This window comes from Carettochelys insculpta, chromosome 3, assembly GCF_033958435.1.
Source record: "Carettochelys insculpta isolate YL-2023 chromosome 3, ASM3395843v1, whole genome shotgun sequence".
Classification (NCBI taxonomy): Eukaryota; Metazoa; Chordata; order Testudines; family Carettochelyidae; genus Carettochelys; species Carettochelys insculpta.
Window position 1 is genome coordinate 58,368,188 of NC_134139.1, and position 17,301 is coordinate 58,385,488.

Genomic DNA, 17,301 nt, shown 5'->3' on the forward strand with positions numbered 1-17,301 from the left:
GGTCATCATCTGAGACTGCTGTAACATGAAATAGATGGTAGAATCAGAGCCATCCTGTCCATAAGACGAAGTGGGGCAGCCACGCCAGACCTTGGGGTTTTGGGAGCCCTGCAGTGGCCACCTCACACATCCAGTGGACAAGAAATGGGAGGATTAACGTGGGGAGGGTAGACAGTTAACATTGTGATTAAGTTTTTTGAGTTAATCACATGAGCTAATTGTGATTGATTAACAGCGTTACTTACAGTATAGTTTTAGTGAGACTCTCAAAATTTTAGGGTTCCAAAGTAAATAAAAGCGCAAAATTTCGTAATAGCAAAATGCTCCTTATGTTTTTATTAACAGAAACAAAACACCTACCCTTTTGGCTTCCTAGAGAAAGTATTTCTCTAATCTTTCAAAAGGCACTGTTCAGAATTCTGAAGTACAGTATGTCCCCAGCTTATACTGTTAATTCATTCCGAGGGTCACCGTGTAAGCTGAAAGCTATATATGTTGGGGTGGTTGGGGCCCTGAGAGGGGCAGGGAGGTTAAGCCTTGAGTGGGTTAGGGCTGCAGTGGGGTGGTGGGAGGGTGCAGTTGAGCCAGGTCCTGCAGGGGTTGAATACAGACAGTAGGGGATTGGGGCAGGATTTGGAGCCAGGGACACAGGGGTGGTGGGTAGGGGGGTTGGAGCTGAAGGCCTGCGTGTGTGTGCTGGGGGTTGGGAGCCCTGGGTGCAGGTTGAAGCTGGAGCCCTGTGTGCTGGGGGGTGTGAGCTGGAACCATGGAGGATTGAGGGAAGGTTGAACCAGGGCAGGGAGAGTTAGCTGGGGTGGGGGTAGAGCTTCATGTGTGCACTGGCGGCTGACAGTACAGTGCGTGTGGGGAGTGAGCTTGGGGGCAAAAGGGGGATTGAACAGGGGTGAACTGGGGCCATGTGGGAGGGGAAGTTGCGGGGGGGTTGAGCCGATGGGGGGTTTTAATGGGGTAAACCAGTGTGGCTATCAAGGGGCATTGCTCTGGGAAAGCAGGAGGAATGGGCTCTTAGCCTGCCTGGCTGCCTGCAGCTGCACGAAGCTAGACAGGCTAATAGCCCAGCAGCTTCATGTTGTGCAAAACGCACGTTAAAGCGAGTTTTGTGCAACGTGAAGCCATATGAAACGAGGGATTACTGTATGAATCGGGGGTCAGCCATGTAAGAGTGGGCTCACGTACTCTGGATTCGGATACTCTGAGACCTAACTGTGTCGGTATATCTGCAGATCGTGTAAGTCGGGGACTTACTGTAATGAATGTAGTATCTTTTGATGCTCATTAAATGAGGGTTTGATTTTTAGGTTTGGACTTCCCGATTCTCGGCGTCACGGTGAAAGTATATGTTTGTCTCCATGTAACACATTGGCAGCTGTAACTGATGATTTTGGAAGAGTTCTTTTATTGGATGTTACACGAGGACTTGCCGTTCGCATGTGGAAAGGTACATTTACAGCAGTTAGTTGGCTTGGATACGATGGGGGGGGCGGTGTTCGGTTTGCCATAGAATTCTGACTACTTTTGCCCTTTGTTACTCTGATTTCTCAAACAGATTTAATACACACTTAAGGGCGGCAGAACTGGACCTTAAACTATTGTTGTTGGGATCTACAGTGAAAGTTTAATCCACAGCCTCAGATACTGAGTTATTCATCTGGTGAATGCATCTGACAAAGCAGGTCTTTGCCCATGAAAGCGTATTCGCCCAAATATCTGTTAGTCTATAAGGTGCCACAGGACTTCTCGTTGTTTTTGCAGATACAGACTAACACGTCTCCCGATGAGTTATATTCAGTGTTCCCTTAAGCTGAGTGCGTGGGTAGCTTTCCAAGAAAGGTTCAGGTGCTGTCCAGCTGATTGGCAGAGTACCCACAGCTGCCCATGGCCAGCAGCATGTGTGTCTATTGATGGCGCATATCTGCACATGCCTCAGTGCATACAACACAATTGATTCCACACTGGATGGAAAAAAATAGAGGGAACATTGGTCATGTTGCCCGGACTTCACTTTGTAGACCTTATGGCAGCATGCAGCAGCTGACCCAATCATTCTGTTGAAGCATTTTGAGCTCTTTGATCCAAGATGTTGTGCAGCTCCTATTTATTTTTCTTCTTCAATGGAGAGAAGCGGCAACATTAATTTCCCCCTATTACATGCACCACAAAAAAGCAGAGGAAAGCACTAGGATGGGCAGACCATCCCAAATGCTTCCTGCTTTGCTGGGACAATTAGCTTCTCTTGCTAGTGTTCTGGCTGTTCCGAGAGAGAGTGATCAGTTTTACCTTTGAGTCCCAGCTGTTGTGTGCCATGACTCCAACAGCAATCGCAACCAAAAGTGCAACCTGGATAGGAGTTAAACACATTTTCTTCCTTAATACTGGACCTGGTTTCCACAAAGCTACTTATATCTCCAGTAGTGTCCCCCAACAGCCCTGACAGGAGTTTGGAAGGCCCTTAGAGCTAGTAGACTGTATTCCATGAATGCCACGCTTTTTCCCACTCCATGTTAGTTTGGCCCAGAGATAGCAGTTTTCCTGTATCAAATCTACCGGGAAAGCATAGTGGAGGCCTGTTTCTCTCCAGACAGCCATTGTACTTGGTCCCATGCCATGGAGAGGTCTAAGCAAGAAACCCAAAAAAGAAGTCGGGAATGATAGAAATCAAATTTGCAATTCTTGTTGCTGAATTGAGCATGTACGTGGGCTGTGCTAAGGGGTCTCTATTAGAAGTGTTGGAGGATGAGAGAACCATTATTTCAAACACTCCTCCAGGCTGCTTAGCTTCTTTGTTTCAGCTACCATACATAATGGTTGCAGTCACCTTGTGTCTCTGGTACATTGCTCTCCCCCAGCATTTGGTTTGATCAGGTGCTTCTCTATGAGCTCAGATTTACATAGTCATCATTATTTTCTTCTGTGTTACTGTTATGTAACTTTTAACACCCTCCTGTGATCGTATGTTTTCGGGCTTTTTTTCATTATTTTCTCAGTTGAACAAGCATTTACTAAAATGGTTTGGTCTGCCAAATTTGCTGGCATTTACAGCAAGTTGCTTAAACCTGTATATAAGAAAGGGTGATACGAACCACAAGGGCGCTTGCCTTTTCTTTCTCTGTCTGTGTCACTCTAGGTACAAAGCATAAAGCTGTTGAATATTTTGTTACTATTTTGCATGTGTTTTCTCTTGCAATAAGCGCCTCTTATGGAGATACTTTACTTTTCACTATCTTTTCAGTTGACTTCTTCCACTAACACTTTAGAAGTTTCGAAATTAAATTATACTTCAGTTTTAAGACTTGTTTTGTATGAGAATTGTAGTGTGGCTTGAGTGAGTCTGTTGGTTTCACTTGTGTGTGCTGAATCCAACATATTATCCCAGTGACCTGATGATGTTCAAGGTCTGTTCTAGAAGGCATCTTGTTTTCTGTGTTGGAAGAGCTTGCATGGGGTGGAGGGGTGAGGGAGAGGGCAATTGGCCCAATTGAAGTAAATGTGAGTAAAGTACCTAGGTTGGAGAAGGATGCTTATGTTACTGGTAAACAGTATTTAGGTGGCCACAATACAATATTTTGGACAGGCACAATAGCCTTCAGTCCCGTACTCAAATGATATAAACCCTCTTCCAGGAGCAGACAATTATGAAATATCTCTGTGTGTGTCTAAACTTGTTGACATAATTCCTGTCCTTTCTTACAAAGGCTATCGTGACGCACAGATTGGTTGGATTCAGACTGTAGAAGACCTCCATGAAAGAGAAGCGGAAAAGATGGATTTTTCTCCTTTTGGGAGTACTCGAGGTCCAAGCAGGGTGGCTCAATTTCTTGTGATCTATGCTCCAAGAAGAGGAATCCTGGAAGTATGGAGCACTCAGCAAGGACCCCGGGTTGGTGCCTTCAATGTGGGAAAACACTGTAGGTAAGGCATGCTTAGCATCTTCAAATATTCTCACATATGCTGTACTAGTGGAGTGATATGCACATAGTAAACATATTCTGAGGCAATCTTACACCAAAGGTTACAGTGGCAAGTGCTAGTAAAGTGTAAGTTGTGGACAGTGCACCCAATACTTGTTTGAATGCTCTTATTTATGAATGAGGATGTTTTCTTTTCCTTCTCCTCTGCTAACACCGTTTGCTAAACTATTCTAGCACAGATCACTGATCAGATGTTCTGATGTTTTGAATTAGTTCTGCTGGGCCCTAGCTGCAAGAAATTCTACCTTGTGTCTTATACAAAAAATACCTGTTGGTAATTTCACTCTTCACCGGCCATACCTGTATGTGTTTCAGGCTGCTGTATCCTGGCTACAAAATAATGGGTTTAAACAATATGACCAGTCAAGGTTGGCAGTCTCAGACTTACCAGATCTGTCTTGTTGACCCAGTGTCTGGAAGCATAAAAACGGTTCACGTACCTTTCCATTTAGCGCTAAGGTAAAGTTAGCTAAGTTTTATATCCTAATTACCTGAACTGTCTTTTCTTATTGGAACTCTTAAGATAAGTGTGTGAAATTGGTTTTAGTTCCAAAGGGTCAAATTCTGCTGTTTCTCATAGTGAGTAGTGCATTATTCCAGGAGTAGTCTGACACAGTAGCATGGAATAAGTGGCTCTGTGTGGGCAATAAAGGTGAAATCTGGCCTTAGGAAAATGTAATTGATGATTTTGTCTGACTCAGTGCTTGAGTTTTAGAATTATTAGTAACTGGTTTAATTTCATGCCAGAATGAACAAAAAATGCTCTCTCCAGTAATGTAATTCAAAAGTAACGAACAACATTTTCAGACAGAACTTTTCACTGAATATTTCACTGTATGCTTATATGAGATATTTGAAAATCTTTTTCAGTGATAAAAAGAGTGAACGAGCAAAGGATATGCATCTAGTGAAGAAGTTAAGTGCTTTACTTAAAGCTAAAACCTCAAACCAGGGTAGGTTTCTTTGAAATGTTTGTGATTTCTTAATGTTTTATTAACTGAATCACACGATGTGCTCTCTGTATCCCCAGTGTACATGTATATCATACATGTATACCCATAGATTTTGCCAAATTTATGTTCATTAGACGTAATTGACTGTGAAAAAACATCTGCAAATTTTAGGTTACATTGTGCTGAGCGTGCCAAAAAACTAGATTCAGAAGTGTTCAGTTGATGTTGGTTTCTTTAGACAGATCTGCAAAATTTGGATAAGTCTCAAATTGTCTGCTGTGTATGTTGTATTCATTTATTGAGCTCCAGTGTTGTCTAAGCATGGGGTGACAATGAGCCTTGTTTTTTAACTGTATTCCATAGAATTAGGAATTTCTTAATACTATTAAAAACAACAGCAACAAAAACCAACACTTTTGGTGATGTGCTGTGTCTGGCTAGTGTTAGGGGGTAGTGTCTCCAGAAAGGATTAGGAAGGTGTGTGTGATGGGAAGCAGCAGCAGTCGGCTAGTTCAGTGGATCTGGGTTGTACAGAACTGCAAAATCACATAAAAATGCAAACTCTCATTGTGCTGTATGTTCTCTTCAGCTTGGTTATTTGGTGATGTTCAGCATATATTTCTAAAGTTTAATGTTAGAGCAATTGTTCTCAGGAGTAAAGGCAAATGAAGACTCCTGAAATGAAATGAAAATATAGTAATTTTAATGTCTTCTATTGAGCAGTCTCTGTCCTGATAATAGTGTCTTTAAGTTAGTTGTTCTTGAGCTTCTGTACTAGCATTGACCTCCTTCTCCTGGTATGGCACAGTTCATTTGTATTGCAAATGAGGTTCTCCCACAGGGCAGGGTAAAATAGTCTGCCAGGCAGTGCATATTGTCATGAATTATACCATGACTTTTGTAAACAATTCAAAAGGCTCTTTTGGTGAAATCCACCCTTGGACAAAGTCAGCATGAGCCCTGGCCGCTGCTTAAATCCTAATTGAGTTCTGATTTGAGTGCTGAAGTAGTGCATATCCTCCACGCTGGCCATATGCATGGGGTAGGGAGGAACTTCATCCTTTTGAGCATATACACCCTTGTTCCTATATATAATTTTTTTTCTTATGAAAGAGACAAATCTGGAACGATATTTGACTCTGTTTCTGGAACAAGGTGGTAGAGGTATAGTCTATTATTGGGCCAAGTTCTTTTGTTCCTGGTATTACCTCACCCATCTTGTCTCTAATGAACTGGGACCAGTGCAGCTACAGTAGCACTGTAAACAGTAACAGAGAGGAAGCCATGCTAGTCTATACACTATCAAAACAAAAAGCAGTCAAGCAGCACTTTAGAGACTAGCAAAATAGTTTATTAGGTGAGCTTTCGTGGGACAAACCCACTTCTTCAGACCATAGCCAGACCAGAACAGACTCAATATTTAAGGCACAGAGAACCAAAAACAGTAAGCAAGGAGGACAAATCAGAAAAAGATAATCAAGATGAGCAAATCGGGGGGGGCGGGGGAGAGGTCAAGAATTAGATTCTTGGCTTAATCTAATTCTTGACCTCCCCCTCCCCCCCCCCCCGACCCCTCCACACTCTGATTTGGTCACCTTGATTGTCTTTTTCTGATTTGTCCTCCTTGCTTACTGTTTTTGGTTCTCTGTGTCTTACATATTGAGTCTGTTCTGGTCTGGCTATGGTCTGAAGAAGTGGGTCTGTCCCACGAAAGCTCACCTAATAAACTATTTTGCTAGTCTTTAAAGTGCTACTTGACTGCTTTTTGTTTTGATTGTAAACAGTGAGAGTCTTTTCCAAATTAATGGTGGTAGCTCCTCCCAGCTTGTCAATCTAAACAATTAAAATGTAAATAAGTGTACATCTTCACTAGGATACAGAATGACTTGCTTTTCAAAACCCGTGTTGAAAATATGAATTAATGATTTGACTGTCTTTGTTTCAGACTTGGTTGAAGCTGAAGCTAAGGAATTAATTCTTGATATTAAATACCCTGCTACAAAAAAACAGGTGACTATTGTGAGAAGGAATTTCAATCTGGGAAAGAATTTTACATGATCACACTTGGAGATAAAGCCTTTCACAATTTTCTTAACAATTCTTTCCATGCTTTCTACTTGATGAAGCTGATGGACTTGCTTTATAGAATTGCTCTTTCTTTTTAATCCCTGCAGCACAGTACATAGAGTTCATGCTGATTTGTGACTTAGCTGCAGGATCCATTTGTGCTGTAAGGGTAAAACCTTTACGGCGCAAATACATGTAGCGGAAATAGTACCTAAAAACACTCTGACTTGTATTGTTGCATGTGCTTCCTTAAGTATTTAAACAGCAACATGAAGCGAAATGAATGGAAATATTTCATTTTGTGAAATTTCTGCTAACAGGCTTTGGAAAGTATTTTGACAAGTGAACGTTTGACACTCTCCGCTCTCTCGAACATCACTCAGACATTGGTGGACACCTTAAAAACCCAGGGTAAGTGAAAGCTGCTTTTGTAATCATGTAGACACATGCACTTGATTCCCTGGTGTTGCTTGAAGCAAACCTGGTGGTGTGAGGTAGGGGCAATATGTATTGTGTGACCCCATTGCTGCTTCAAGCTTGGACTGCTGGCTTTTCTGCTGGGTACAGCAAGAAGTTTCTTTTGTAGAGGTTTTTTTCCCTGCCTGCATCAGTTTGCTAGTGAGCAGTACCCTCTTCCACATTTGTCCTGTATCTGTTATACTGAATTAATTCTTGCATATTCTCAACATCTGTGACTGGTTAATGAATCCATACATTATGTATATTTTGTAAATGCAAGAAAAATAAACTGCTTTTATATAAATACAAATATAGTTTAACATATAGATACACAAGTCCACACGTTTCACGTTTTATAGGTTTGCGTAGATTGACTTGCAAATAATTCTTTTGTATGTTTCACCTTACGGCACTCCCTCTTGAGTCTTCACCCTTCCTTCGGACAGAAATAAGGAGTCTGGTCCATTTAACTCCTAAACTTTTGGATTCACTGGAGTGTGTGTAACTTCAGGACTGTGGAATGCCATAGTAGTTTTTCTCTTGACTTTAACGGGACTAAGGTTTCATCCTTTGAGTTTTCTATCTAATATCAGGGCAGGTTCTGGCTTTCCATAGCTAATATATCCACTCAGATGTGAAGTCCTAAAAATGCAGATTCTTAAGAGAAACTATTTTCACAGTGAATTGGAAAATGTACAGATCCATTTTCATTCTGTATTAAGTCCTCTTTGTTAGCTTGTCTGTGCTTTATGCGCTGCTCTTAATGTTTCCATTGCACTGTATTACTGTACTCCCTGCCAGTAACAGAAAAGAACAAATATGGTTGAAGTCCCTGTTTCCTGGTTTGGCTATGTATCTGCAGGTAGTTCTGTGGATAAATGGGTATTTTGAAACAAGAGCTGGTCTGTGTGAATGCTGTATTGTGTGGGAAAGGTCAGCTGATTAGCTGTTCCAAGCTGTGCAGGTTTCCTTTTTTTTTTCCCAAGGATTTTTAGTAGCCGAATATTTGTGAAGTGGTTGCACTTCATAGAGAGACATTTGTGCACTGGGAATTCATTTGAGCACACAAATGGTTTGTTCAGAGACGAATCGTTATACAGAAAAATGAATTTACAATCTTTGTTTTATGTCCTGTTAATGTCAGGTAAATTAACGTAATTAAATACGAGACCAGATCTGTAGCAGGTAGTGCTTATCCACTTCTGTTCTTTAGAATGGGTTTCCGACATATCCAGATTTAGAAAGTAGAGACACAAGGTGAGTGAGGCAATGTCTTTTATTGGACTAACTTCTGAGTGAAAGCTTGTCTCTCATCAGCAGGTCTTCTAAAGTCTGGGAAATGTACACTGTATGTCACAGCTACACAAGATGGAAGAGATTGCTTAGCATAAATAGTTAATTTATTTCAAGCAAACATTAAAGGTGACATAAGAAAGTAGACATACATCAAATGACATGCTGGGTTTTTTGTTACCAGTCTCATTGCTTACAATCAGTCACTTCACCTTATATCTTAGTAGGCAGAAGACAAAAGTGAATGGGCTTGTCTACACTACCTCTCTACTTGGAAGGGAGGACTGTAAGTGGGGTGTTGCGAGTTTATTCTTGAAGTGCTGTGGTACATATACAGCACTTCATTAAGCAAATTCTCCCCCACGGCAACTTTGAAGTGCTGACTTGCGTGTAGCCACGGTTCACTCGCCAGTACTTTGAAGTGCCTGGGCAACTTCGAAGTCCCTTTATTCCTCAAAATATTGAGGAGTAAAGGCACTTCGAAGTACTGGTAGGTTAGCCGTGGCTAGACGCAAGCCAGCACTTTGAAGTTTAAAACTTTGATGTTGCCGTTGGGGGAAATTTGCTTAATGAAGTATTGCATATGCACCGCAGCACTTCATTAATAAACTCCCAATATCCTACTTGCCATGCTCTCTTTAAAGTAGGGAGGTAGTGTAGACACAGCCAGTGAGTACTCATTCTGACTAATAACTCAGCAATCTAGAGCAGTGGTCCTCACGATCGCTTTTGGAATTTTATGCCCAAGATTTGGAGACTCTGGTGCCAAAGGAGAGCTGCCGACACAGGGTGCCTTTCAGCTTTCAAGAAGCTGAGCTTGAATATATGCTCTATTTAGTCTGATATCAAAGAAAGAGAAAGCACTTAGTATTTCAGTCAAAGTATTACTGTATTGAGATATTAGTGCTTTTTTTAATTCTAAACTCTGGGTCAATATCAATTGCATATGTGTTGTCTGGCTGCCATGCTTAATCTAATTGTTTTTCTAAGCACTGAAGAATTACAAATACTCAACTTAATTTTGTTAATAAGGTTTCTGTTTTGTCACTGAAAGACAGTAAGGCCCATTGTGGTTTCTCAGTTTTATTCTGTGAAATTTTATTTTTCGCTTTTTATTACAAGATTTATCATAGTCACTTTTTGGCAGTATGACAAAAGAGAGGCTATAGTTCAAGCAGCATTGTAGTTTTCAAGGCACATGCCACTTGTGTTTATTTTTAAAGGAATAATTTCTTGAGCATTGCACTATAGTATCTAGCATTTCCCTGATTTTTATATGTTGGGGCACAAGAGATCCTCTATCGTAACTTATTACTCAGCATCACGTTGCAGCCCTTTTCTTGTTAAAAAATAATCATGATGTCCTTTTTGCTTTTGGATAAAAAAACATCCTCCCTTTAACTTGCCGTCATACTGTGAGCAAAAGTGCATCAAAAACATGGTACTGGAGCGTATTCATCTAGCTCGTTTATAAGAGTTTAATGATGGAACAAAGAACATTTCACAGCTTCGGTACAGACGTTAATTCAGACTAATGTGCATCTTTATTTCTCTCTTCAGAGCTCGAGTGTGTTGATGAAGGGTTGCTCCAATTCTGTGCAAATAAGTTAAAGCTGCTGCATCTTTATGAGTCTGTCAGCAAACTGAATTCTTTGAACGTGCAGCCAAGCACTCCTCTCTCTCATAATGTAAGTAATGTAAAAATGTTGTTTTCTGAAGGAATTAAGCGTTTGCCAGTAGATTAAGTGGAAATTGATTTAAGGCTCTAAAGCAATAAAAAAAAATTCTGGTTAGTTGCATGACTGAGTCATCAAACTGTGACAGAGTATCATTTTTTAAATATTTTTTGTTTTCCACATTTTCAAATATATTAAGACAGACTAAAAGGTGTATGGCGTTCACAGAATATTATTTTTGGTTACTAATATTTTCACTGTGCAAAAGAAATGGTATTTCAGTTCAGTTAACACAGGAACTGTTATGCAAAAAAACCTGCACTCAAAAATAAAACAGTGTAAAATTTTAATGCCTACACATCCACTCAGTCCTTCCTCTTGTTCAGTCAATCATTGAGACAAAGTTTGTTTACATTTGTGGGAGATAATGCTGTCTGCATCTTGTTAAACATCACCTAAAAGTAAGAACAGGAATTTGCATGATACTATTGTAGCAGACATCACAAATATTTACATGCGAGATATATGAACCTTCAATACATCCCTTCATGCTTCAACCACCATTCGAGAGATCATGTATCCCACACTGATGATGGGTTCTGTTCAATCCAAAGAGCTCTGACACATGTTCGTTTTCATCATTTGAGTCATGCCACGAGCCCAAAGCAGATTTTCTTTTTTTGTTGTTCAGATTCTGTAGTCACCTCACATCAGTGTGGTGTTCTTTTTAGACCTCCGAAAGCAGGTTCCATACCTCGTCCCACTGAAATTTTTTTGAAGGCACTTTAGAGTCTTAAACCTTTGTCTGAATACTTTAGCTGTCTTTTGAAATCTCATGTTGGTATTTTCTTTGTGTTTTGTCAGTGAAAGGTTCTTAAAACGAACAAAATATACTGGGTCAACAAATAATAAGCAGTCCTGTAGCACCTTAGAGACTAACAAATTTATGCTGGGTCATCATCTGAGACTGCCATAATATGAAATGTGTGGCAGATTGCAAGTAAAACGTAGAGCTGAAGACACACAGTTCTCCCACATGGAATTCAGTCACATTTTTAATTAATGCATAATTCTTTTAACAAGCATCATCAGCATGGAAGCTAGTTCTCTGGAATGGTAGCTGAAGCTAGAAGGCACATACACATATTTAGCATGTATGGATTGTAAATACTACTCTACTTTGGGTACAAAAGTACTACTTGAACGCCTGTTCTCACTTCAATTAGAAGCAGACAGCATTATCTCCTGGAAATGTAACAAAACTTGTTTGGATAAGCTATTGGCTGAAAAAGAAGTAGGATGGAATGAACTTGTAGGCACCGAAGTTTTACATTGTTTTGTTTTTGAATGCAGTCATATAACATAACCTCAAAATCTGTAAATTGCTCTTTCATCGTAGAGATTGGACTACGTAACTTGTATGAGAGAAGTTGAAAAATCCTGCAATTTTTGTTTATAATTTTTCGGCTGTGGCCACACTAGCCCCTCCTTTTGGAAGGGCTATGGTAATGTGGCACTTTGGAATCTGCTAATGAGGCGCTGCCATGAATGTGCAGCGCCTCATTAGCATAATGGCAGTCACATGCGCTTTGAAACTCTTGGTTTCAAAACACATGCCTCCTGTGTGGCTGGGGGCCTTTCGAAATGGCCCCCTGATTTTGAAAGCCCCTTTTTCCCCATCTGGTTTTGGGAAGAAGGGGCTTTCAAAAACAGGGGGGCCATTTTGAAAGGTCCCCTGGCTACACGGGTGGCATGTTTCAAAACCAAGAGTTTCGAAGCGCACATGGCTGCCATTTTGCTAATGAGGCGCAGCGCTGCATTAGCATATTCCAAAGTGCCACATTACCATAACCCTTCCAAAAGGAGGGACTAGTGTGGCCACAGACTTACAGTGCAAATATTTATAATAAAAATATACAGTAAGCACTGTATGCTTTGTATTGTGTTGTAAGTGAAATTGATAAATTAGTACATGTAGAAAAACACCCAAAACATTTTAATAAATTCCAATAGGGATTCTATTATTGTTTAACAGTGTGATCAAAATCGATTAACCATGATTGATTTTCTGAGTTATTTGCATGAGTTAACGACAATTAAATTTATAACACTAAAAAACTGCACAATTTGGGGGATTGGAGATGAAGACTATAGGATGGCAGAATTGGGGTAAAAACTCTTAATGAAATACCTGGCTGCAGCGCCTTTATTTCAGTGATCTCATGAGTTAAGCAAACACAGTAGGGTCTCGATATTCACCAGGGCCACATTCGCAAATTCAATTATTCGCAAGCGGCCTAGCTTCCCCAGAGCTCTATGGCGGGGATCGCCCCCAGCTGCCACTTCCTGGGCTCTGAGCCCCCGACACATTCGCGAAAATCAACATTTGCAAGGGTTCTGAACAAAGAATGTTAAGACCCTAGTGTACTACTTATTTGAGCCTTCTGACAACGTTGTGTTAGTCACGATGTAAGACTTAACTGTATATAGATGTGGTCACCTCATCTCAAAAAAGGTTCAGAAATGGGCAACTGAAATGATCAGGGGTTTGGAACAGGTCCCACGTGCAGAGAGCTTAAAGAGATCAGGACTTTTCATCTTAGAAAAGAGGGGACTAAGGGGGCATATGATAGAGGCATGTAAAATGAGAGGTATGGAGAAAATGAAAAAAGGAAAAATTATTTATTGTTCCCATAATATAAAAACTAGGGGACACCAAATGAAATTAATTGGCAGCAGGTTTAAAACAAATAAAAGGAAGTTCTTTTTCACACATCACACAGTCAACCTGTGGAACTCTTGCCAGAGGAGGCTGTGAAGGCTAGGACTATACCAGGGTTTAAAAAAGAGCTAGATAAATTCATGGAGGGTAGGTACATTAATGGCTATTAGCCAGGGTGGGTAGGGAGTGGTGTCCCTAGCCTCTGGCTGTCAGAGGCTGGAGACGGATGGCAGGAGCCACTGTACCCCGCCATGGTTTGGTTACCTCTTTGGTTCACTCCCTCTGATGCATCTAGTATTGGCCACTGTGGGGAGACAGGATACTGGGTTAGATGTACCTCTGGTCTGACCCAGTATGGCCATTCTTATGAGACAGCGCCAGGAATAAAATTCATGTCTCCTGACTTTAATCATTTGTCCTAAGGGCAGAAAGCTTTCCTTTATCCTTTTTGGGGAGAAGGAGTTAGTTCTGTGACCAAATCTGCCCAGTGTTTAGTACTTTAAAAAGATATACAAAATGTTGTTGTTCATATTTTGGGTTACTTTTAGTATCATTACAGAAGCTTCTGTATGTATGTGGAATTTAGGCATTACAGCACATTATTATATAGCTTCCCAATTTGCAGGATGGCTGCTTTCTCAAGGATATCTGACTGATTAAAAAGACTCCTTCAGTCACATGCAGCAGAGAGAAATTGGGTGTGGGGAAGAAGTATATTATATTATATCTCCAATTACCGAGTTCTGTGAGGTCCATTATTTAATGTAGTTTTTGTCTTTCTGCTTTAAGGATTTGGCTAATCTACTCAGGCTGGATGAAAAAGAGTTTGCTAGACTCCATATGTTGTTGGAAAACTACAAGCAAGAGAACACCCAAGCCACTGTTCGATTTGCTGAGGATAAAGATGGTGTATTGCCTGTGAAACTGTTCTTGGAGTATTTAGAATATGAAAAGGACACGATTGTGGTAAAGAATCTAGATGAAGGAGAATATGTGGCGTTAGGTAAGAGCCACTGATCGACTAGTGTTTATCAGATTAATAGTTCATTCTGTTTGTCTAACTTTAAAATCTGTGTGAGACTGTGCTCAGGACATTCATTGGTTGTACAGTTATTAGCCTGATCCATTCATTAATTAGTCACTGAAAGTAAAGAAGACAGAGACTCTCCAGTTTGATGAAGGGGTATTACAAGAGTGGGAAACTCAGGCTTTCGCCTTAGCTTCAGGAAACAATGTGCTGGAATTCCCATCAGTGTATTGCCTCTCAATCTCCCATATCCTTACCAAGCTGCCCCCTTTAAGTGAGGAGGAAAATATTTCTCAGTTGCTCACCTATCTCACTCCCCCACATCACTCCCAACCTGCAAAAGGCACCTCGTGTTAGCAGATGTTAATTTAGGCCCCTCTGCCGCACTATTTAACAACTATTGAACTATTGTACTTATGAGGCAAATGGCTCCTTGTCCCAGCTTCAACTAACCCTCCTCATGAGAGGAGCTGAAGCTGAAGAATTCTATGCCTTTATGGCTGTGTGAATGCCAAGGGCCCTTTCTAGGATAGCCTATTGTCTACTTCAGTTTTCTTCTCCATCCACTGCTCCAAAATACGGTATTTGGGTTTTAAAACCAGCACAGGCACCAGGTCTCTTGCTGACCAGAACAACCAGAACTGCCTCAATAACTGAACTGCTGTAATCTAGTGGTATAAATAATGATAACAAAAGATAAACCATAATGTAAACCTTTCCATGACTTGAGCTGCATTTCCGAGAAGAGTGTCTCTGTGCCCTACTTCCCTCTACTTCAGACACACACGCTCCTGGGTTGGCGCTAATAGGACACATGATCTGATACCAGAGAAGGTCAGCAAAAATAGCTCTGGGTCTCTCCGCCATATCCTAACACATGCCACCATGCATATACACATGGATTGGTGGGCAACTAAATCCATGTGCTGCGCCAGTCATGTCCATGCTGGGTGTTAGATCATGATACATAAAGTTCCTTTGTTTGTTGTAGGTGGCTTTTTTTTCTGGAAGTGTTTGTGTGGAGAGAGTTCCACAGAGGAAATGTGTCATACGCTGGAGTCTGCAGGATTTAGTCCTCAATTATTATTAGTAAGTACTGATTTAACTGTCACCTGCTTTCTACTTGAAATATTAATGGATGTCCAAGTGAGAGAAAATTCCCAATATACAGTATCGACCATTAAGCGCTCAGCACAACCATGTACGCTTCGAATTCTAGTGTTTAACGTCCCTTTTTCAGGTCCATAAATCCCTCAGGTCTTAACGAGCTGTTTGAGAGCATAAAGCCACGTTATGTAACTCAGTGTAAAACAGAGGGGCGTTAGGTTCTAGACTAAAATGTCTGCAACCTAATTACCACTTAATGTGTATATTCAGTTTTCTTCATGGCTCTTCTGCAATGAAAATAGTCTTTCCGTACCAGCAGATATGTGTAATCGAGTACGCCTTCCGTTTAACGGACTAGTCAGGCATGGGGAGGGTTGTCTATCATTACTGAAAGTCGGTTTAATATGAGGGCTTACTGCTGCCCTAACACCCTCCCCCCCGCCCCAAACAGAAAGCCCAAAACAAAACGAAAAAATACACCTGCCACTGGAGGAGCCACTGTACCCTGCCATGGCTGGAGCGTCTCATAGCTAGAGCTACCCTTCTGCACACAGCTAGAGGCACCCCTGCTTCTGCCCCACATAGCTGGAGGGATCACCTCGCAGCCTGGAGGAGCCACAGCCACCGCTGGAGCTGCCACACGCTCCTCCCACTAAGCGGTGGGGCATGTATGTGATTGCCGTCTGCCTGCGTACACGCCCCACCTCTGGTAGGAGGAATGTTTTGCAGCTCCTCCAGGCCACAGCAGCAGTAAGTCCCTTTTTTGGTTGGGAGGGAGGGGGAATTTCAGATTTTTGAAATGACAGGAAACATTTTTATTTCAAACATGGGTGGTATAAACTTACCTTAAAATAACCCTTTTAATTTTAGAAAATTATTTATTATTTGATCAGTGAATCAGCTGATCTCAGCCCAGTTTGGTTTCTATACTATACGTGCACTTATAACTTCAACTTCATGTGCTCATTTCTTTCAGCCTACATTCATTCTCTTTTGTATTTCATCTTCTCTCAACACTGGCACTCTCCTGCCCCAGACTTGTGAATGAAGCGCTGACCTTAATCCTTTTCTGGTTTTAAGAAACTTCTGCTCCCTGCCTTTATTTTGCAGTCAGTGTAACAACATGATACTAATTTTGTCCAGGTTGAGACTGGCTGGCTGACCGCAATTGTCTGTCAGGTTCACATGAGCAGTTTGTACCAAAGGATCTTTTTTTGTAATCGAAAGGTTACTGAAGTGTGGTACTGTTGTATATAAAAGCAGTGCTATGAGACTTATCTGCAGCACACTAATAAACTGTGTGTTGATGTACTGTAACTTGGTTCCAGGAACAATAGTTTCACCAAATCCTAAGGAGTTACGGGGGAGAAAATACAACCTTTGATGTAATTAATGTACCAAGGTTTTAGAGGATTCCCCCACCCCCAAATCTTTTAAAATATTCCACTTCTATTTTCCAGACTCTGCTTCTGAATGTGTGGCTTTCCAAGGAAAAAGATATTCTAGATGAACCCCAGTCTATCTGCTGTCTTCATACTATGCTGTCTCTTCTGAGCAAAATGAGAGGTGAAATACACATTCATAATCTTAAAATACCACTGTTAAGTAAAACCTAGTATTAATGGGTGTCAGAAACATGCCATTCTGACAATCTGTACTGCTTTGTGTAAAATTGTAAAGAAAGCAAACCCAGCTGAATATTGCTTGAGTGCATTTTACGATCAACTCATAGAGATATTTACAGTTATAATTCAAGATGGTGTGACTATTTTCCCTTATAGTGACTGGAAGGTTTGAAATATTGCCTTGGATCCATAAAAGCCCTGAGATGTAAGGACTTGGGTCCCAGTGTCAGTCAGAAGTGACTGATGTCTCTGGAGGGATTTCTTTTTTTAAAAATATATAGACGTGCACACTTTTTTTCTTCTCTTAGCCATGTGGCCATTTCCAAACTGTGTCCCATTTACTCTATAGCTACCACCTTCGTTTCTGAGTGTATTTGGGCTTG

The 17,301-nt window shown here is 41.0% G+C and overlaps 1 protein-coding gene across 2 annotated transcripts in view; it reads left to right on the forward strand.

Moving 5' to 3' along the window:
* The window catches only part of RAB3GAP2 (RAB3 GTPase activating non-catalytic protein subunit 2), a 72,945-nt gene that overhangs the window by 33,933 nt on the left and 21,711 nt on the right, over positions 1-17,301 (forward strand). For both annotated transcript variants that reach the window (XM_074989937.1, XM_074989938.1), the window contains exons 13-22: positions 1,320-1,459; positions 3,714-3,930; positions 4,305-4,448; positions 4,860-4,942; positions 6,888-6,952; positions 7,330-7,420; positions 10,322-10,449; positions 13,949-14,162; positions 15,178-15,275; positions 16,754-16,859. In XM_074989937.1, the coding sequence (XP_074846038.1) occupies positions 1,320-1,459; positions 3,714-3,930; positions 4,305-4,448; positions 4,860-4,942; positions 6,888-6,952; positions 7,330-7,420; positions 10,322-10,449; positions 13,949-14,162; positions 15,178-15,275; positions 16,754-16,859 (1,286 nt within the window). The remainder of the gene's footprint in view (positions 1-1,319; positions 1,460-3,713; positions 3,931-4,304; positions 4,449-4,859; positions 4,943-6,887; positions 6,953-7,329; positions 7,421-10,321; positions 10,450-13,948; positions 14,163-15,177; positions 15,276-16,753; positions 16,860-17,301) is intronic.